General features: G+C 40.4%; 1 protein-coding gene across 3 annotated transcripts; it reads right to left on the bottom strand.

The window, feature by feature from the left end:
• Window positions 1–609: 609 nt before the first annotated feature.
• socs1b (suppressor of cytokine signaling 1b) lies at window positions 610–19,627 on the bottom strand. Of its 3 annotated transcripts, none has more exons than XM_026171524.1 (7): window positions 19,536–19,627; window positions 19,391–19,461; window positions 7,307–7,399; window positions 6,053–7,196; window positions 4,406–4,719; window positions 2,349–2,536; window positions 610–2,196 (listed from the first exon to the last, which is right to left on the bottom strand). In XM_026171524.1, exons 5-7 carry the CDS (start codon window positions 4,589–4,591, stop codon window positions 1,872–1,874), a joined length of 699 nt encoding a protein of 232 aa, XP_026027309.1. In that variant the 5' UTR covers window positions 4,592–4,719; window positions 6,053–7,196; window positions 7,307–7,399; window positions 19,391–19,461; window positions 19,536–19,627; the 3' UTR covers window positions 610–1,871. The 3 variants fall into 3 exon arrangements, with proteins under 3 accessions (XP_026027309.1, XP_026027310.1, XP_026027312.1); XM_026171525.1 differs by having other exon boundaries at window positions 6,543–7,196; XM_026171527.1 differs by lacking the exons at window positions 6,053–7,196; window positions 7,307–7,399.
• Window positions 19,628–22,686: the final 3,059 nt, after the last annotated feature.

Below are 22,686 nucleotides of genomic sequence, written 5' to 3'. Positions count from 1 at the left end.
CGTGTAAGGCTTTCCTTTTACTTGTTTTTTTAAGTTTTGCTTTCACTTGCCAATTAAGTTTTTTTTGATCTATTGTTTAGATAAAAAGACAAAAGTCACCTGACTTTAAAATATTTTAAAGGTCATAGCTGTTTGATGTGCAATAAAGAAAGTGCTCGTCGGTCAGCTGTCCCGATTAATAATGAGCCTCTGAAAATGCATGAAAAGTGATTAAAACCTGCACCTCAATCGCATCTTGAGAAGTACATGTGTATCCTGTTACTAACAACTACTAAAAATAGACTCATGTCCCACTGTCATAAAGTTGAGCAGAGCACAGCAAGCAAAGCGTCATTTTTTTACACTACTGTCTCGTAATGCTCTGCACAGTGTACTGTAGCTGTTGGTGAACTGACAGGACCAAAACCTTCAATGGCTAAACCCCCCCCCAAAATAAAAGCCAAAAAACAGCTAAAAACTAATATATTTACACTTGTGTTTGTTTACTCTTGTTTTGAAAAATTCTCTAGGTTTTTGTCATGTTTACCTTCAAAGCTTACATACTTACTAGAAAGGAAGTGATTTGTATTCCTCTTCCTGTCTTTGAGTGGGCAGTAATCAAGTCTTAGGTTTACATATATTTTATCTAGTATAAAAAATTATTTATTCAATATGAACAAGACAATATTACATGCATATTGTACCAGAAGACCAAAGACAGTAACTAGAATCATTTCAAGTGTTGATCAGTTGCATTAATCAATACTTTTACATAAAAAAAGAATTATGGTGGAATCTACACAGACGAAAGTGACAAAAACAAACATTCAGTCAACTCTGCTGCTTAGTTTAGCTGCTGTAGCCGACCCCCTTGACAGCCAGGCAGGAGAAGGCCAACACAAAACCCCAACAGAAAGACAAAAAACACAAAGTCGATGCTTTTTTTAAATACAGGTGAGAGCAAAACTACAGAATCTAAGGTCAGCTACAGCTGGAGGAATCCTCTTTTTGTGAGATAACAGAAAAAGAGGATTCCTTCTGTAATGGGAAGATTACATCTGCAACCTCATAAAGAACCGCGGCGAAGTTAACCGATATCTGAATCGTATTAACTGCAAATTCTGTGAATTATAAACATCAATTTAGCAGTTGGAATCCGTTCCTCTGTTTCCCCCCATCATCCAGAGCAAATGAACCTTTGTACCAAGATATTGAGATAATTAACCTAATGTTACCAAACAAGCAACGCAAAAAAAGAAAGAGAAGGAACGAGCCAGAAACCATCACTCCAAGTGGATTTTTACAGTTGATTTACCCTCACGTTCATGAGCTGTTGACATGGCTGCTTGCTCATGCGTTCATAAGTTCAGATATCAGCTAGTGCAGCTTTAAACAGCAGCAGTTATGACATTTTCATAGGCACGACAAACTGAAATGTCACCATACAGGCAGTGGTGCAGCCTTTACAGGGAAAATTGCTAGAAACTTTAGTTATATAAATAATCATTGTTGACTTCTGACAGTGCATATAAACCCCCCCCCCAAAACAAACCCCAAAACAAAACAACGTTAACACGTGCTTTGTCAAATCTGTAAAACAATACATTTTCAGAAGGTGTGCAAATAACCTCTCAACAACCAGAAACCTTCAGGTTGTCCATCTGTGCCGCAGGTTGCCTGAATTACCTCATGTAGCCATTTCTACCTGTGATGGTTACGGCCTTCTACTCGCTTGTCTCTCCAATAATATCATTCATAGCAGTCACCTGCAGTGATCTTCTATTATCTCTCATTTATAGTACAAAGGATAACTTCTTTAAAAAGTAAGAAATAAAATTCTTTATCCTTGTGATAGCACAACGTCCTGACACAGAAACTTGGAGCACATGGGTCTATATAGGGTGAGGGTATGCCCAAAGGTAGCTTCTCACTTGCTTGTTGAGACCAGGTAATGTGCTTATCCTATCTGCTCCAAACATGCCTACAAACGCCCTCCTGCACATCTGTTTCAGACCCTCTGGGCGGTGAATACGAAAGGGCACCGTCAGTTTACAGCAGGAGCTGGTGTAGTAAGTCAGCAGAGCAAAGAGTGAAGGAAAAGTCCTCTGGCTGCCAAACAGATTGAAGTGGAGCTTGTTCAGCTGGATGCGAATACTCGTCGGGCCATCGTCGCTTTGGTAACTCAGAGTGAAGAAAACATCCGGCTGCCCGCTGTCCCTGCAACAGCACAGCGGTGTACAGTCACTACACATGAGCTTGGCAAATGAGATGGACTGCATTGGTTTAGCTTTAATGGGATGAAGGGGGAAAAAAGCAGGAAAAAAACACAACAGTTAAAGAGAGAAATAAAGAAAAACAGCGCTGACTACCTGATAAGGAAGGTTCCAGCAGGAGCATTTTTGAGTTTTCCGTGGGCTTCTTCCATGGTCAGGGATCCCCAGTAGTAATCACTCTGCAGAAGCTGCTGGTAAGTACTTTTTACTAGTTTATACTCTGCTTCGCTGGTGAACGGACGGAGGTGTGTGGGCAACCCATCGGAATCAGCTCCAGTCACTTCCTACAGCGGAGAAGATCAGACGTGTCCAGTCAATATGATGAAAAACGCACATAAATCAAAGTGTTCTCTGGTGGCTGCAGGGTCTTTATTGCTGATGGTACACCAGAGATTTCACTGCCTACAGCGAACAGCTCCTAATCTGATTAAACAAAAATGAAGGCTGTGCTTTTTCTTGCCCTCGGCTTTGCCTCTAAGGCTAAATATATGTTGCCTGTGTTGCTTTTCTTTAAAAACGTGAGGCAAAGTTTTAAGTGATGAGGTCAGTGCACAAGCGCTCCCCGCCAGCCAGAAGATACTCTCCCACAGTCTGTTTGAGTCTTGCTTTTGCATGACATCAAGCCCCACCCACCCACTGCTCTTTTGTTTTAAAGGAGCAGCCAATTAGAAGAAAGCTGGCTTAAAGAGGGGGTGGCCTTAAAGGGGGAGGAGCTACAGCAGCTTGTTTCAGATCAGTGATGAACTGAAAGGCTTAACTGTGAATAAAGCAAAAAACACTATGGTCCATTAATAAAATAAAACATTGAAAGTTAAAATAAGCATAATAGTTTACTTTAAATGAAACTTAAATGACGCCTGTCAAGTATTTTTAGAACAAATTATTGCACATCGGTCACAAATGAGGTATCAGAAAGAAACTGAAACTTACAAAAATCTGATTTGTAAGGTTTGTGGTGCAACTATACAGCCACTTAGAGAAAAAAAAAACATTTCAAAGAATTTTAAAATCTTTGAAATGTCTTTTTTTTTTTAATTAGAGTGCTTTTTTTCTTTTTTGTTAAGCTTGCTCATCACGTGAACTTGTGACTCGGCGTCTTATGTAATAAACAAAAAATGTACAGCAAGGAATGTTGCTGGAAACTTTCCGAATAGCTGAAACCGCCATACCACAAAGGGTTCTTTCACTTTCTCAGCGTGAACTCAATGCTTGGGTCATTTACTAGAAACTTTATCAGTTCACTTCACGTGTTAATTTCCATAAGCGCCACTTGTAACGTTTTGCTCTGACACAAGATGCGCTCTGTGGGCGATAACATTGTAAGACCACTACCAACACCATAATGGTGCTGTAAATCCTTGGCTCATGAGGGGGAGGCATGCTCAGGTTCAAAGTCCAATGATAAAGCCAGGCAGGCTTCCAAACACTTTCCTTGTAACAACAACGATTTCCTGTCGGGGAGTGTCATTTTGTACCGACCTGGTCTGAGTGACCAAGTTTATTACCGCCACGCTCCAGCCATATCGTTTATTTTCCTTAATAAATTTATCAGCTTTTATTTTGATAGCAGTTTAAAAACAAACGTTTGTGGGTCACTTGTAGTTTCACTTTTACAAATGTTGTCATATTATATTAGTATCCATCATACTGTTAATAATGTAAAACAAACACCGTTGAATTTTTCAATCGCATTATTATTTAGTTTCGCTTTTAGCCTAACTTAAATGAAAAAGAAACGGATTTAAAAATATACTTTTGCACGACATTGCCTAAAAGTACACGCTCAAGTACTTGTTCTGTACATCTGAAAATCTTTATAAATGCATTCAATTTTACTCACTTTGAGGGAAACTGCTGTTTCCTCCACTGTATCTGTTTGATAACAGTAGCTACTAGTTTTGATCTATACAAATGTATAATTGACAAATGAGCTGTGATGGACATTTAAGACAGTTCCCAGCAGTGTGTAAAGTAGTTAAAAAGCTGCAACATTAAAGTTGTGCCCATGCATTAGTGCACACATGTTAATGATCGACTAATCAATAAAGGCATAAAATGTGGTATTCTGCCTGCTGAGTGCTTTTAATATTTAAACAATCTATCACCAAAAACAACATGAGTAAAATCAGCAGTGAGTGATCGCGAACACTAACCCAGAGCTCAGCGTCTTCCTCACAGTTGTTTTTGACCCAGTGCAGTAAATCCAGCTCTCTCGACTCCACTCTGTTTGGGCTCTGTTCCCGGTGTTCTTCAGAGGGCTCACTCGGGCTCTGTGGTTCGGCTGCGTGGCTCTGTTTTGGGCTTTGTACTACCACTTTATTGCAATTGTCTCTGACCATCCTACAAAGAACAATCCTCCTCTTGACCACCTGTTGCACCAGTTACTCCGTTTTTCACTGGCAGATCCTCCATCATTCACTCCTTCCCGGCTGGTCATCTGTTGCTCAGTGCACTTTGAGACGCCATGCTGCAGAGAGTTTATATTGTAACTTTAATCCTCAGCTTTTCACAAACACTTAACATCGCATTAATCACATTGTCATTTCTGGTGTACATGTTTTATGCCTCCTGATGAGCGCACAGCTGATGTTTGAAACACGCCCTGGCTTTATATAGCGTAACGCACACTGTCATGGCACACGCTCCCAGCATGGGTGCCCAATCCAGACTTAAAGGGTGTGCGGCTGACAGTAAACCACATGTTTGTGTGTTACAAACCACCAGTAAGGGCGGCTACAACACAACTGATGACAGAAGAACGCTTTCACTTTCTCAATCAAGCGAGACTAAAAAGGTGTATAAAAAGACTTAATTTCCTCTGAAGTGTGAGGTAAGCAGATTAGTGGTGACATTTTCTGCTTTTCATTTAAAACAAAAGCAATGAAAACATTTTAACCGTCCTGTACAGATTTTTGTGTTTCAAATTTAAGATAAGCAAATAAAAAATTACATTACAATAAAGAATAAAATGCAAATACTTGATGCTGATCAATACTTTCTAAGGAGTACAGTGTGTACCAAGCAGTGAGTAGAGAATGTATATATTTTAACAGTTCAAATTAATTTTATTTTCCCTTTTTTATTGTCAATGTTTATAAATATTACACTGAGTTATAATAACTTCATTTTTTCTAGTGTCAGTGTTTGCAATGAGCTTACAGCTGCATTTTATCAGCTAACATAACAGTTTTGTCTCACAATGACGTAAAAGTCTATCATTATCTCTCTCTCTCTCTCACACACACACACACACACACACACACAGACATATTATATATATCTATATATATTTAAAAGAACCAGTGACAACGATTTTAAGGTTTTAATTCATAGGTTCACACGCCCACAGATATTAAGCAGTGGAGCAGGGCAATGACACGGCGTTACTTTAGCCCAAGAGGAGAGCATTTATGACTCACACCTTAAATCAGAGACACGGTGGCATTTCACACAGAGTGCTGGAGCTCGGAAATAACAGTAAAACCAGCAGGACGAGTTAAAACTGCAAAGAGCTGCAAAAGTGTTTAGAAAAAGCTCAAATGTGGCCAAACATCCTCCACAGATTCAGCTGCAAAATTCTGTGCTATACAACAGATTTACTTAAGGTGGGGGGATTTTTGAAGGTGGAGTTCAGCTACCTCTGTCACGCTGATGTGTTTTAAAGAAATTGGAAAAGCTTGTCACAAGTTCCCACACTTAATGAGAAAATGACACTTTTCTTTTTCAGCTTTCTTGGATTCCTTCAACAGCCTCAAGCTTCAGCGACAATGTGAGCTAAAGGAATAATTAAGCCTACTTACGTGTCTCAGCAGTGAGCTACAGTCGGCTTCTCGCCCCCAGAAAGTCGCAACTCGTTTGATAAAAAAGATGATTTCGTTTTCAGAGAACGTACGCGCTCCTTCTTTCGCTCAAACGCGCATGCGCGCTTCAAACCGTTGATTCAGGTGTTCGCGACCGCACTTTCGCTTTCACTTCAGCTCGCAGATTCCTTGAAATCATGTGATCTCACAGCAGAGCCTGTGTGTGTGTGTGCGTGCGTGCGTAGCGAGTACGCACACTACATTTGAGATTGGTTTGAATGCAAATAACTATATTTATTTAAAAATGTTACAGCTGCATGAAAAATACACCAATACCGATTATAAAACAAACATCCGCATCACGGATGGGTTGATGGTTTTACTACTACAGCGCTGTTTGCTTTAAAAATTGTTTTTTGTGGATATATTTCAGTTTATATACAAGTTTAGTTTATATTTATAACAAAATGAAAGAAAGGCTCACACATACCTGTGGACATCATGCTTTACAAAGCCCGGTGGTGTAAAGTAAGTGTAAACCTCAGTGATAAGATCTCAGGTAAGACTCTTGTTTCCTTTTTGTTCTGTCAGCTTTGCGTAACAATGCTTAACTATGCTTAAGTGCATAGTCAAAGGGCTGCAATTATTTCCATGTCATGTCAAGCATGTCAATAGACTGCAGGTTAACCGACTACCTCGTCAATCAACCTGCAGCCAAGAATTCAAAAAGGATTACAAGCAAAGTCATGAACGTGAATGCACTCATGAATCAAACTGTGAAAAATGTGCAGCCATTCTTCTTATTTTATATCTCTTATAGAGAAAAACATGCTGCTTTAATGGTAATAAACGGATAAGAAAATTACGGATTTTGTTGCCGTTTCTGCAGCAGCAGACAGATTGTTCATTATATCAATGAATAATGATCAGACAAGCACGGACAAAGTATTTATTAACACTCTGTAACTTGCAGCTGACACATTTGAAGGTGCAGTACCGCTCGCATCACAGAGAAAAGGCATGACTGCAAGACATTAGCCTCTCAGGCCGAGGAGGTGGATGTCTGGTTTTCTTTTTTCTTCTGTCTAAGCACCAAGTAGGCAGCTGCCGTTACTGCAAAGATCCCATAAGTAGCCAAGACACACTGCAGAGAAGAGAAGGAAACATTTGGGATTGTGAGGAGTCGGCGCGCCTGTGTGTAATATCTCTATAAAGATGTGTGCGTGTGTATAAAAGTGTGTGCTGGTTAAGTACATTTCTGCGACCCTGCAGAGTGTAGCTATTAAAGTATTTCCTCCAACCCGTCAGTTCCACAGAAGAAGGGGCCTCAATGCCAAACAGCTGTCTCTAAAACACAGAAACAGTAAGAGGAAGTGCTGAGATCAGATCTGTGATATTTTTTGACACATTTCCAAGACGTTTTTAAAAAAACGTGCATTGAAAGATATAAAATAAAAGATGAAGAAAACAGAAAATAAAAGCTGGCAAACAAACACATACAATAGAAGCACATGATGAATGCCCTCAGAATTATGCAAACCCAGTCAGAACGAATGTGAAAGCACCAGATTAAATGATGAACAGACTTACGGAAAATAAACAAAAGGAAAACCCAATAACAAAGCTTGAGTAAGCGCACTCTGCGTTTTTTAATTAAGGAATTATTATTGTGTTTTTTCATGGAATCTAATAAAAGCTGCAATATGAAAACTTTATGAAGAAATTAAGCAATTTATTTTAGAAATAGATGATGTGGAACGTGCATACCTTTGCATGTAGAGGCACGTTTTTCTGTGAGTAGCGTGATAAAGCAACAGTGGGATTGCACACTTGTTACTAGCAGTGTTGGGACTAACGCGTTATTAAGTAACGCGTTACAGTAACTACGTTATTATTGTGGTAAGAGCACAGTAACTAGTTATTATGCCAAAACCGGGAACGCGTTACTCGTTACTGGGATTTAGATAGGCTCGTTATTCGTTACTTCCTGTGGTGGCTATCGCGGAGCTTCCACAGATTCAATAACATTAGCAAGTGGTGGAGGCCAGCAGGTGGATGAAGGAAAAGGGAGGCAAGAGGAGAGACCCGAAGTGGCCGCTGGTCTGTGAGTGTCAGGTGAACTGAACTTCAGGTAAGAAGTTATGACCTGCAGTCCATCTGGGTCAGATATGAACCAAGTTTAGGTGGAGTTTATTTTTGTTATGCTGAATTTTTCGTACTGCGTGCTAGCTAGCATGACGGAGTTTCTATACAGCTGGGTGGTGCTATATTACTGATGTTGAACTTTATTTTGTTCATAAGGTTAGTTATTAGAGTTGCCAACCGTCCTGTAAAAAACGGAATCGTCTCGTTTTCAGAGAAAATATTACGCGTTTCGTTTTGAGGTGAAAAGGAACAGTTTGTCCCGGAATTCAGCTACAATGGAAAAGATACAAAGCTGGAGTTATTCTGTGTTTACGCTGCACAGCTGCCTCTTCTTCTCTCATCCTCTCCCCCTCCCTCTCCTGTTTCTACTTCAATCATGAAACTGATCAATGATCAGCTGATCGGCTTTTCTCTCTTGTTTGTTTATCGCCCACTTTGCGCCAGAAAGAGGAAACCAGCGGATGTCGCGCTAAACAACAGCAGCACGTTTAAGCTTGATCAGCTGTTGTTAGAATTTATTTAATATTAATTTCTAGTATCAGCTGATGTTTGCTGGAGCCACAGCTGTAAAAGCTGCTGGTCATGATATCGGTTTGGTTATCTGGTGAGAGGGAAACATGAAGATGAAACCAGGAGATGTCCTTACTGAATCATCAGAGCTGTGATGGAGAAACAGGTTTACCTTTTAGGTGACATGAGTGAGTTGAAGGGAAGTTATGAACTGTTTCTGAGAGACAAATAACACCAGGATCCTTTTTTAGGTAGCTGACAGCTGGTAACTGTGCAGGGGCGGATCTAGTAAAGTGTTGCCAGGGGTCCATGTAGGGCATTAAAAGGGAGAGGGGGGCACAAGGAAATACTTTCTTATTCTCATTTAAAATGTCTCACTTTTAAAAAAATAATTATCTGAGTCTTACAACAAACGACTGATAGATTGATACATATATACCATCAGAACAGTGTACATCACTGTCACAACAGTGTTTATTTTCATTCAAAGGTTTTATGATTTTTCCTATAATGGTGGGCCGGCCTCTAGTCAAAATGCCCAGGACGATTTTTTTGTCCCAGTCCAGCCCTGTATGCAGCTCATCTGCAGTCTGGTGTTACCTACATCTTCCTATTCAGAAGGCAGAATTTCCGAGTTCTGAGTACAATCGAAAGCACCACGACTGTAGTTTTTGTGTTGGATGTAAAAAGCAGGCTAGGATAAAATCAGGCGTGGGATTTCTCTCGTGGAAATGTGCACATTATTTTTTTCCTTTCTATTGGTAGGTGGCACAGTGCACTTGTGGCAAGTAAGCAAGCTAGAAGACTGGCAATCTTGCTGGGTATCCAGTTATGGAAGCAACACATTAACAAGAGAATTCTGAGTTAAACCAAAGTTACTTTCCCTAGTAACTAGTTACTCTGAAAGTAACGAGTAACTTGAAGTAACTGAGTTACTTTTGATAGAAGTAACTAGTAATGTAACTAAGTTACTAATTTAAAGTAACTTAGCCAACACTGGTTACTAGTAATTGAGATCACACCCAGCATACCGTCTGAATTTGATGAAGCTGATTTGGTCGTGAACCTGTACTATGTGACCCTAGCTCAGCTTCCACATCCATTAGCATTAAACTCTGTAGCAACATCCTAAGCGTTTTCCCTTAATAAACAAGCTAATAACATTTCTCAAGTCTACAAATTTCAATTATTACATTTTTTTAACTGCTACTTTTTTGTCTGTTGAGCAGTGGAAAAAAAAGGTGGTTGCTCTGGGTGAAAATTGGGCCTGTAGGTAACGTGGGTTATTTTAGGATCTTAGCATCTCATCTCTTTAAAGGTTAACAGCTGGTGACTGACTGCAAGACATTTTAAACTGGTGCTAAAACACTACCTGATATTTAGCATTTGATCTTATTTGGTCTGAGGTTCCTAAGGGGAACACCTCGTTTTGAAACTGTCAGATGACAAGCGAACGAACATATGAAATCTCACTTGTTAATAAGGTTAATAAATCAATAACAAGCAAAGAGACATCTCTAAATTCACAACCCTTGTTATGAGGATCTCTCTCAGATAAAATTTTGTAAAATGAAGAGAAATCTCTTTACCTCCTGGCCCAGTTTACCGTAATGTATTAGATAAAATGGGTCATTCATTTCAGTTAAAGTGGGACACCCTTTGAAATGTATTGTGATGATTCCTTTTATTAAAATGATTTATATTGTTAATATATTTGATTGCTGCATGTGTCACATGCCTTTTTTTCCCCCTATTGAGTTTTTTTTTTTTACCAATCGTGTCGGTGTATGCTAGTGGGCACAAATACACAGGAGCTCAGGTTCACTAAATAAGAAATGAAAAGGAGAGGGTGAAAGAGGCATGCTGATAAAGACGAGACAGATGCAGAAGTGGGGTTGAAAACAATGGCAAGAGTGAAAGGGAAAGCAAGAAAGGGAAAGGAAGGTTTACAAGACGGGATGTGAGATCAACTGTGAACTATGGTTTGGAGATGGTAACACCCACAAAAAAACAGGAAGCCAAGCTAAAGATAAGATTTTCACTGGGATCAACAAGAATTAACATTATATAGACATTATATGGACATTGGACCTTATAAATGAGCATATTAGAGGGACAGCTCAGGTCGAGCCGTTTGGAGACATAACTATAGAGGCAAGGTTGAGATGGTTTGGACATTTGCAGAGGAAGCAAAGAGGATATCAGGGGTGTTTAAATGATTTTTAAAAATTGGGTGGCAAATGGGGGAGGGGAGCAAGTTCAAGCTCATATGCAGCCCTGAGTCCTAATGCAGAGTTATTATGTGAAAAGCGGACCTGAATAACAATTTAAACATAATCTTGTTGACTTTTGAGGGTAAAAAAGTAATTAGACGTTTTACCTAAGTAAAAGTTACAATCATTCACATATGTAATGACACTTGAGTAATATACATGATGTTACTGGAATATAATTATTGATTTTTTGATGTGTATATCTCTTTATTGTTAAAGCCGTCAAAGACTTTAATTGCTTAAATATTGTACTTTGATCAATTGTAATTTAAGTAATCTGCAAAAATATTAAGTAAAGAAAGCTTTAAAATAGTTTGGTACAAAGTGCAACAATCACATTCAGAATAGAGACAAAAAAGAAAAAAAGGAAAGCAGCATAGTAGTACACAGTAGCGGTTTTAGATATGGGCGACACGGGCGGTTGCCCGGGGCGGCATCGTGGTGGGGGGCGGCATCACGGGCATCGGCCAAAAAAAAAAAAAAAAAGCTTGTACTCATGCTCCCCCGACGTCAACCAGCGCACATTGGGAATGGCATAGGCACCGATCGGTTTTCTATCACCCATTTGCTGGGAGTAAGGACGCCCTTCGTTTGCGAGGTGCGCCTGCTGCTTGCGGCGCAGTGAGGAGAGGGCGGGGCGGCGAGGGATTTTCTGACCGGCTGGAGCAGCATCTAATAACCAACTCGCAAAGTAAAACAAAATAAAAATAAACCAACAAACAAGAAAACACCAGACATTATAATACAGATTTATAATTTGCACCAATGTTTTTTCGAAATTCTATACACGAAAAGTGAGCGCGAGAGCCCTCGGTGCGCCTGCTCGCTGCTGAAGTCAAAGTAACTTTGTCATCTCCGCTACATACAGTCCAGTATATAGAGCAGGGGTCCCCAATCCCAGTCCACGAGGGCCGGTGTCCCTGCAGGTTTTAGATGTGTCCTTGATCCATCACAGCTGATTTAAATGGATAAATTACCTTCTCAACATGTCTTCAGTTCTCCAGAGGTCTGGTAATGAACTAATCATGTGATTCAGGTGTGTTGACCCAGGTTGAGATCTGAAACCTGCAGGGACACCGGCCCTCGTGGACTGGGATTGGGGACCCCTGATATAGAGAGACGAGACACGACAAGGCTCCAGCATCGGCGAGCCACTGTCAATATGTGACATATTGAAATCGCGTTTGAATTTGCGCTTGTTTTTTGCTTTCACTTTGCAATCGCGCGAACTGTGTATAGAGAGCGACAGCACTGATCTGTGAGTGATGATAATTTGTGCACCAATTCCTCTGACATAGTCTTATTAATCGTTAGCTTACTATGCAAACATGACAAGTGAAATCTCCCGCAGCAAGCTTAAACATGTGAGAGGTTGATCGCGCAGAGAATCGCTGAGCTTATGTGAGTGTGTGTGTAAAAGCAGCAGGATATATATTTTAGTTCTGCTGAGCCAAATAAGAGAGGTCAGGGTGAAGAAGTGACAGCCAAAGAAAAGCTTACCACAAAACGGAGAAGTTATGACAAATGAGACTATAAGGCAAAAAGAAAGTGCAGCTTTATGGTTTCATGGACAAAATAATTTCTGTGGCTGCGATATGATGAGCTAAATAACCAGGGCTACACATAAGTGGTCCGCAGGTGCGCATTCGCTGTCAAAATAAGAAACGCGCACAAGAAAAGAAGTTAATATTATATAATTATACAATATTATACTTTAATGTATAATATTGTAAAGGAAACAAAACATAAATCAAAAAATTGCTCTCTTTTTTTATTCGGGCTACTTAAATTTTGTTTTGGGCTACCAAAAACTGAAGAGTCCCTGCCCAAAGGGCTACCAGGGATTTTGAAATTTTGCGAGCCCTGAGATATATTAATTTTTTTTATTACTTTTTTGTTTCAGCAACATAAAATCTAAAAACTGTACTTTTGAGTTAAAATATATATTTATAATTTTAATAAATGACAAATTAAAAAGGCATGAACATTTTTTTGTATCGAAAAAATATCGAACCGTGAATTTTGTGTATCGTTGCACCCCTAATACACACACACACACACACACACACACACACACACACACACATATACACGTACATACACATGTATGTACATACACATACATACACATCAAATCTCGATGTTGATTTTGTAAATTTCCATGCGAGCAGCCCAGGAGAATTTTCAGGCTGCCCTAACACTCCGACACTGGCCTCTCGATCTCCCGTTGGAGAGCCGCGAGCCTCCCCATGATGGTATCAAACTTCTGTTCCATGGTGTTGTCGTTCTTTTGATTCTGAGACCTCACAGCAGCAGTGATCCGTTCCGCGATGTCTTCCAACTGTTGCTCAAGGGTCCCATTTTGAGCAGGCCTCTCTCTGATGTATCCCCCCATACGCTCAATGTTGTTGCTTTGAGCCTTCACAGCCGATGCAAGCGTCTCCAAGGTGTTAACAATATTACGTTCGTTGTGAGAGGTCGCGCCTCGTCCCGTCGCTTCGATTCCAGCGGGCAGCCTTGGGGGGGTTTGAACAGCTGGTTCCGCTCTCTTATTTCTGTGGTAAACCAGGGCTAAGCCAACTCCGATCAGCAAGAACCCTGTTATCACGGTTCCGAATAGATAGATATCTTCAGCGTCCTCAATCGACAGTCCCGCCAGGCACATGACCCTCCAGTTCTGCCACCCGTCCATCGTGTATCCGGCAGGGAAAGTCCCTCCAGGGCACTCAGGCTCTCCCGAGCCCAGACTTCTCGTTGAGAAAAGGGTGTCAATAGCATTCAGAGACCAGTTCTCTGAATGCTGAGAAAAGTCAAGCGTGCAGCTGCCAAGATGCCACTTGCCACCAGTTTGGCCATATTTCAGAGCTGCAACATCACTGGAGTGCCCAAAAGCACAAGGTGTGCAATACTCAGAGACATGGCCAAGGTAAGAAAGGCTGAAAGACGACCACCACTGAACAAGACACACAAGCTGAAACGTCAAGACTGGGCCAAGAAATATCTCAAGACTGGTTTTTCTAAGGTTTTATGGACTGATGAAATGAGAGTGAGTCTTGATGGGCCAGATGGATGGGCCCGTGGCTGGATTGGTAAAGGGCAGAGAGCTCCAGTCCGACTCAGACTCCAGCAAGATGGAGGTGGAGTACTGGTTTGGGCTGGTATCATCAAAGATGAGCTTGTGGGGCCTTTTCGGGTTGAGGATGGAGTCAAGCTCAACTCCCAGTCCTACTGCCAGTTTCTGGAAGACACCTTCTTCAAGCAGTGGTACAGGAAGAAGTCTGCATCCTTCAAGAAAAACATGATTTTCATGCAGGACAATGCTCCATCACACGCGTCCAAGTACTCCACAGCGTGGCTGGCAAGAAAGGGTATAAAAGAAGAAAAACTAATGACATGGCCTCCTTGTTCACCTGATCTGAACCCCATTGAGAACCTGTGGTCCATCATCAAATGTGAGATTTACAAGGAGGGAAAACAGTACACCTCTCTGAACAGTGTCTGGGAGGCTGTGGTTGCTGCTGCACGCAATGTTGATGGTGAACAGATCAAGACACTGACAGAATCCATGGATGGCAGGCTTTTGAGTGTCCTTGCAAAGAAAGGTGGCTATATTGGTCGCTGATTTGTTTTTGTTTTGTTTTTGAATGTCAGAAATGTATATTTGTGAATGTGGAGATGTTATATTGGTTTCACTGGTAAAAATAAATAATTGAAATGGGTATATATTTGTTTTTTGTTAAGTTGCCTAATAATTATGCACAGTAATAGTCATCTGCACACACAGATATCCCCCTAAAATAGCTAAAACTAAAAACAAACTAAAAACGACTTCCAAAAACATTCAGCTTTGATATTAATGAGTTTTTTGGGTTCATTGAGAACATGGTTCCTCAAAAATACAACTTGCCTAATAATTCTGCACTCCCTGTATGTACATACACGTACATACACATGTACGTACACACGTTTGGTTATACTTACCATGGTGTCCATGTTGTGCATTCAGGTCCTATATGTGAGACAGGTGTATGGGAAGGGCCGCCCACTACTTCCTGTTTATATAGGGTCATGAGGTCAATGATTGCATCACTGGGTGTAACCAAATGGAGGGTTTTTCATTTTGTATAGTATTGTTTGTTTTCTTTAAAGTAGCCTTTTGAGTTATATTGTATGCAGTGTTTTACTTTACAAACTATTTAGTTGGGTAAATGAGTTTGTCAGTTTCATGCATGACTTTATTCCTGTTCTTTGTTTAGAATTGTATTATTTGGTTTGACCTATTTTGTTTCAATGGTAGGGACTAACGAGGTCAGGTATGGGCAAAGTCTTGTATAAAGCCAGTGGGATTTTTGCATGCCTGATTGATTGTTTATGGTAAAAGGGAAAATAAAAGAACTTCAATCGTCTGCTAATGCTATTTACTTATCACCTTCCTTGCTGCTTAAGTTATGCTACATCACATATGTACATGTATGTACATGTACATGTATGTACATGTATGTACATGTACATGTATGTACACACATACACACATACATACATACATACACATACACAAAAGGATATATATACAAAGGATGCTGAACATGAAGCTGTCAGGCAGAAAGCAAAAATGAAGACCACAGAGGAGGTTCGTGGATGTAGTGAAGGAGGACCTGTAGAGGCTTGGTGTGACAGAGGACGATGCTACAGACAGAGCAGAAGGCAGATTATCCACTATGGCAAACCCTGAAGGGAGCAGCTGAAAGAAGAAGATGAGTGTGAAAACAAAGGAATAGAGAGGATCGAGAGGAGACAGAAAGGATGTCTGCAACAGAGGGGCCAAAAAACTACAATCGTTAGGCAGAGGAGAGGATGGAAACTCCCACATACTTGAATGGTTTGTTGGGGTGAGTTATTACACTGTTGTCAAACCAAAATGATCCTAAAGTGCCTTATTTTCACTTTGCAGTCAAACTGGCCCAACCTGAACATCATTTCCAAACCTGTAGGGCCTGAACAGTTCTATTTCGTTACACCAATTCAATGCAAAAACATTAAAAGCAGTAGTTATTAAATATCAAACCTTTGGAGTCAACAGACTCCAAAAAAGTGACAGAATATAAGCAGCATATTTTATCGATCACTTTTATTCCTAAAACGATAAATTAGAATCCATATATACAACTCTAAACAGCGAATGCTACGCTACAGTCAGGCCACTGTTAGCTATCTTAGCACAAAAAGAGGGAAACTGCTAGCTTGGCTCTGTAAAAAGCAAACAAATGTGAGAACCCGCATTTGTAAAACTCGCAAACTGCCATACCACATCTCATTTGCATCATGCATACGAAAAACCAAGGTGTGAAACCGACTAAGCTGTGGTTTTACAGCCAGTGGTGAGTGGACTTCAGCCAGGCAGCACTTTGTGCTAAACAAAGCTTACTTTATCACATGGTTTGTGTTTCATACTCAGCTAGCATGAGAGGAAAAAAACAAAACAAAAAACATAGATATACTTTACTAGCACTTTAAGCCCGTGAGCTTTATGTGATTGTCGTTTACATCCAAACTAATCCTGTGCTTGATAAATGTCAGGACGGTTATTGTTGTCTGTCTGATTACCCAGACTTGGGACAACAATTAGGCGTTTGTCACATGCACTGATTTCCATGAAGGGAACCATTCATCTAGAACATCAGGTTTACAGTAAACTACGAGGAAATGAAAGAATTCTTGTGAAGAGGGAAATAGTTTCCCATTATGAACATTAGATAAAGTGAGCCAGGGTCGAGGAGGGACACAATGCTCCTCTTCATCTTGCTGATTTGTCCTGCCGCTATGGTTCATATTATTAACGTAGCAGAGAGGAAACTCTTGTTCCTCCTGAAACCTTATACGTGAAACCACGTCAATAAAAGTTGAAAAAGTGCAACTGAAATAATTTTTGAAAATCAGCAGTGAGCTTGTTTTGTTTTTCTTCTTCTTGTGGTTACAACAGTAGTCTTATATCCACCTTCCCCTTCAAACAGACAAACGGAGCCTGAAACAACAACAGCTGAAACCAGCATCAGCTCTACAGCTGGAAGGAGCCGGTGTATGAAAACTGAAGTCAAACTCCTGTTGATATGTACAAGTATAGTACTACTATTAATGAAAAATACCAAATGTAACAGTCTTGCCTAATATTTACATGACAATTAAACAAACATCATATCCCACAGTTCCTGAACTTCGTGGGTTAAGGGTGACAGCTTGACAGAGGATGGGAGCTCGCTATGCTGTCCAGTTCTGTGGGGTATTTGAGTCAAACATTACAGATGGCACACAATAAGAAAGAATATAAAGCTAGATCTATATACAAACAAGTTAAAAAAAAAAACTCAAACACTTTGTCTATATGGTTTTTAAATTGTAGCTTTCATTAAGGAATGAACTACAATATCACTGAGACTGAAATGAAAAACATCCTGTCTTCTGTTTATTTTCTCTTGAATCAATCGCTTAGTAACTTTGAAACTGCTTACAGTCAGCATTTTATGTTTTACTACTACTAATAATAACGCATCATATGACAACGGGAATCTGTGGTTCCCTTTTACACAGTTTAAAAGTAGCCCGGCCACCTCACAGTGGTGTCTTCTGCACTGCCAGCACAGGGGGCAGCACTGAGCACATTACAGCTCCAGTACAGAAGCAAGCCCTAACCCCGGGGTGTCCAACTCCAAGCCTCAAGGGCCGGTGTCGTGCAGGTTTTAGATGTGTCCTTGATCCAACACAGCTTATTTAAATTGCTAAATTACCTCCTCAACATGTCTTGAAGTCCTCTATTGGCCTGGTAATGAACTAATCATTTGATTCAGGTGTGCTGGCCCAGGATGATATTTAAAACCTGCAGGACACCGGCCCTTGAGGCCTGGAGTTGGACATCCCTGCCTTAACCCAAGCTCACTGACACTTTTCACCAGCACAAACCAACAGTTAAAGGCATATATTATTCTTACTTGTGTACTTCATGTATATAATGAAAATATACGGGTGGCTGCTCCCTTGTAACAAAGAGTACTTCATGCATATGTGTAGGACTAAAAAGCAGATCCACAAGTGTTCAGATAAAATTGACTGCTGCCCCCAAGTGGTCAAACAAAAGGATTGCAAACATTGATTAAATGAATGAAGGAATAAATAAGTTTATAGTTAACATTTTAGCATCTAAATAATATGTTTGCATACATGCTGAGCCAAATAAAGAAACCATTTTAAATGTTTTAGTCTATTTATATTTTATTTTTAGATAAACATCTATGCCGGAAATGGCACCTTGTTACTTAAAGGAGAAGTCTTTTAAAATATATTAATCAGAGGAGCTGGCATCTAGAAGGTACTAAGAAATTATAAATGCCACCAAACAAACAAACAAATAAATAAATAAACAATTTACATTGACATTTAAGAGGCTAATAAACAGGTCTTTATTTTATAATCTAAAAAAAACCCCAAACTCTCTAGTCTGATCCATCATCACAGTAACACTTCAGGCATATCGATCAGTCCAGTCAGGAAGCAAAAGCCATTGTGACTTGGTGGGACCTGCTCTGTGCAGCTCACCTAGCACAGCTGGCAGGTGCGCCTCTGGTGCTGCATTCTCTTTACTCACTGAGCACATACGACAGATGTGAAAGAGCCTGCAGATGCAGCTGAATTATGCAACATCTTCCTGCATGACCGTTTTTTAGCAGTGCGTCTGAGAAGACCTCCACGTGTTAGCCGGCGGTGCCCTGACTGCTTTTAGGTTCCAGGATGAAATCCTCAGACACGAATTTCAGACCTAACACTTGTGCAGTGGGGCCCCGGGTCCTCCTGGTGCAGATTCTGATCTTTAAGGAAATTCCCCACAACCCCATTCATTGTTTAATCTGTCTGTAGTACAGTTACAGGCATGTATGATGTAAGTCTTACTGGGATTTTTGGATGATTTTAGTTTCCATGGACTGTTTTTAGCCCAAGTTTTAAGGATCCGTCTTTTTTGTTGCCCTCTGTATATTCTTTTAATAGCTGGTCTGTTTCCTGCCTCTTTCAATTGAATTTCACTTGTACAGAATAGCAGCCAAATACAATCTTACATAATAAAGTCAAAGGTAATAAAGACGTTGTGCTGCTTGTGGAAATGTGCTTCATTCACTGGGCAGATCCATCAAAGAAGACAAAGCAGGACAAAGGTAACTGCTGTTGCTGCTTACTGATGACACTATAACACATAAATGATAACCTAAACATTAAGACCCCCCTTAATGTTTATTATAGACCCCCCCCCCCCCTCCCGTTTGTCTTTTAAACCCCTTCATATCCATTCTGTTACAGCTAAATCCCCCTCCACCGCATGCACCGTTTCATTTCACCAGGAAATCCCCGGATCAAGCCCCCTTCCTACCTTCACCTCTGTTACCAAGTGTCCAAAGCTGGTGAGGGGGATCCTCGTTTTAACAGGTGACGTCGGCATGACTGAGGAAAACACAAAGTTATTTTCCCTTTTCACACATTCACTACAGCCTGAGCTTCGTCTAGGTGATACTTACCGCAGGTTCAAGGGTGGGAGAGACGCTTACACAACAATCGGGCGTGTGGAAACTGTTCCGTACAGGTTTAACGGACAGCACCCATTGACCAACCACGTGGTTTTGCTTAGAGTATTAACCAATAGTCTGTGGCCTGGTGGGAGGAGCTCGCCCACAGTTACGCAAACAAAAACCGGTGGAATTTGCTTTTCTTTGACTGAGCCACTAGAAGGCGGGAGACTACAATTTATGTGGTCCTGCAGACATGCCCAGCCAATGAAGCTATAAAATATTATTTTTATTTATTTATTTAAGTTATTTTTAAATGAACCTTTATGCTGGGAATGCCACCCTATTCTTTTCCTGTAAAATCTCTCCATTTATTAATATGTTACAGACCACACTATAATCTGCAGTTTACCCGAGATCAAATGATCGTATTCTGATAAAAAACAGAGAATATCAGGCAAAACAAGTGGGCTTTACTTATTTTGGTATATACAGACACGACAGCGTCAAACTACACTTTTATGATGTGAATCTCCTGTTCCATCACACCCCAAAGGGGCTCTGTTGAACTGAGAAACTCTGGAGCTCATTTGAGTACAGTGAACTCATTGTCACTTTCAAGAAACGAGATTAAGATGATCTGGACCTTGTTACATGGTGCATTATCTTACTGTAAACTTTGATTGGTGCAGTGTGGTCATGGTGTGGACATCGTTAACAGCAATGCTGCGGTGCTGAAATGATGCTCAGTTGGTGGTAAGAGGCCCAAAGTGTACCAACATCCTTACACCAACACCAGCAGGATGAAGTGTTGATACAAGACCAGATGGATAATTGCTTTCATGCTGTTTATGCCTAAATCTGACCTCACGCTGGCTTTAATCTCAGTTTCCTGCTCTTAGCTGAAAGCTGTAGCATCCAGTAATGTCCTCTGCTGCTGTAGCCCATCAAATCAGTTGAGTTCAACTGGTGAGTGCATTGACGTGCTCTTTTGCATACCTCGATACTCAGTTTGTCTTGACTATCTCTACATCTCTAAATGCAGAGTTGCTCCCATGTGATTGACTGATTAGATATTTGTATTAATGGGCACTTGAACAGGTGGAAATGGTGAAAGTGTCCAGTGAGATCTGCCTCGCACTCCGTAGAGAGTGAACAAACGTCCTGGAACATTTCTAGAGTTGGCAGAAAATGAATCAACCTTTGAAACAAAGCAAGGCTTTAATTTGACACAATTTATTGATTTAGGGATGATCAAAACAAACACAAAAGCAAAATCAGCGAAGATAAACAGCACTACGGAGTTCTTTAAACTAAAAATCATTTAAAAACAGTGGAACTTCTGCCAAGTTGTTCAGTTTACAATGGTGTGAAAGTACTACCTGGCTGAGTTTCCCAGACTCTCACACCCACTTTCCAAAGAGTTCAATTATTTGTGCACGGGCATGAAAACAGGCAACGCGCCAGGGCCATCTCAGTTTCTGTTTGTGCTTCTGCTACCGTCGACCATGTTCAGTGCTGGACTGCTGACTGCTCTGTTACCTCTGTTTTGGCAGAAGTGGTGTTCAAAGGAAAAATGGGAGTGTGAGTGAAATTTGGATCAAGTTCAGAGCTTGAACAAGTTTGCACAGGACAGCAGTTCCAACACTGCCTGTGTATTTCCTAGAAAAAATGAGCCCTTAGATTTTTTTCAAGCAATTTATTGAACATTTGCACCACAGACTAATGGTGGAAAGCTTAATCCCATAAACACTCATTATAAACACCAGTATCTAAACTACACAGAAATTTGCCTCAGTGTCTACAAGGTCCAGCAACACCTGTTTTTCCAGATATTCCCACTATTACACAAGCATATTCTTGTTAAATTCACTGTTTATCAGTGGTTAGCGTGATCTTTTGTGTACGATGCAGTTAAAGGTAAACACTGCTGTAACTTGCCAGCGAGCTTTGTTCTTGCCTACTTTTATGATTTTTTCCCCATCAGACTTCTCTCTAGAAACATAACGCTCACATATTTTCCATACACAAACATTTTAAAAACATTTTTTTAAGTGAAATGTAATTAAAATTAGATCTCTAGATTATATTGACCTTAAAAAAAGGCATGGGAAATAAAAAGCATTTTACTGTTTTTCAGTTTTCTTTAACAGCGAGATGCACCACATGCAGACGGGGAAAATATAGGTGAAAAACAACCAGTGAGGTTATCTGCCAATGATAAGTGTGACCTGATCTTTTGATCTTTTTTAGTGTGCTAAAAATGTTTTGCACAATCATCTTAGTCATGCCAACTGAGACTCTTGTTTTCATTCAATCATTAAAGCCATCAGTGCAGCTAAAACTGATTGCTGGAATGGCTGCTCTGAGTTGTGGGAAGGTGACAGACTGACACCTTTTAGCCCATTTTCTCACATGAAACCTGTAACATGACAGGTTCAAATATTCAGAAAAGGCAGAGGTTTCCGTCATTCACACATAACCTCCTACACATAACGCTGCCATTCCAGAGAGACTGAAGGAACAGCATTTAATATAAACAGGAATCAAAGGAAACACCCCACCGCCTACACTTTAAATAGACTTGTATACCTTGTTTTATGGATCACATGTGGATTGTGCAAATGAGTAGCAAATAACAGAATATTAATTCAGTGTGTTACTTTAATCACTATAAAAACACTTTTCAGCAATACAACATTGCTGATTTTCTCATTGCGGCAATAGCTTTCTGTCTTTTAGATGTACACTCACTCACCACTTTATTGGGTACACATGCTAGCACTGGGTTGGCCCCCCTACCTCAGCGGTTGCTGGAAACACTCCTCAGATGCTCAGTTGGCTGACTTTGGAGTACAATGAACTCATTGTCATGTTCAAGAAGATTCCCTTGAATTCCCTTGAGATGATATGAGTTTTGTGACATGGTGTATAAAAAGGGTATGCTATGATCAAGGCATCAACATGGTCAGTAACAACACTCAGATGGGCTGTGGTGTTAAATAATGCTCAGCTGGTACTGAGTGTACCAATTAAGTATCCCTCACACCACCTGAAACACTGATGCAAGGCAGGATGCATCCATGCTTTCGTGTTGCCCATCTGCTTCAGGGATGGGCATGTTGTGCATTCAGAGGTGCTCTATTGCATACCTTGGCTGTAA

This window comes from Astatotilapia calliptera, chromosome 6 (assembly GCF_900246225.1).
Source record: "Astatotilapia calliptera chromosome 6, fAstCal1.2, whole genome shotgun sequence".
Taxonomy (NCBI): Eukaryota; Metazoa; Chordata; class Actinopteri; order Cichliformes; family Cichlidae; genus Astatotilapia; species Astatotilapia calliptera.
This window is presented reverse-complemented; position numbering and strand designations above follow the sequence as displayed.

What these genes read in the sequence shown, in the direction of transcription:
- socs1b (XM_026171524.1), bottom strand. Translation starts at nt 4,591, where the DNA reads ATGGTCAGAGACAATTGCAATAAAGTGGTAGTACAAAGCCCAAAACAG. An exon ending in AGGAAGACGCTGAGCTCTGG is followed by an intron (nt 2,537 to 4,405) that starts GTTAGTGTTCGC and finishes TCTCCGCTGTAG; the next exon opens with GAAGTGACTGGAGCTGATTC. An exon ending in GCTGGAACCTTCCTTATCAG is followed by an intron (nt 2,197 to 2,348) that starts GTAGTCAGCGCT and finishes GTGCTGTTGCAG; the next exon opens with GGACAGCGGGCAGCCGGATG.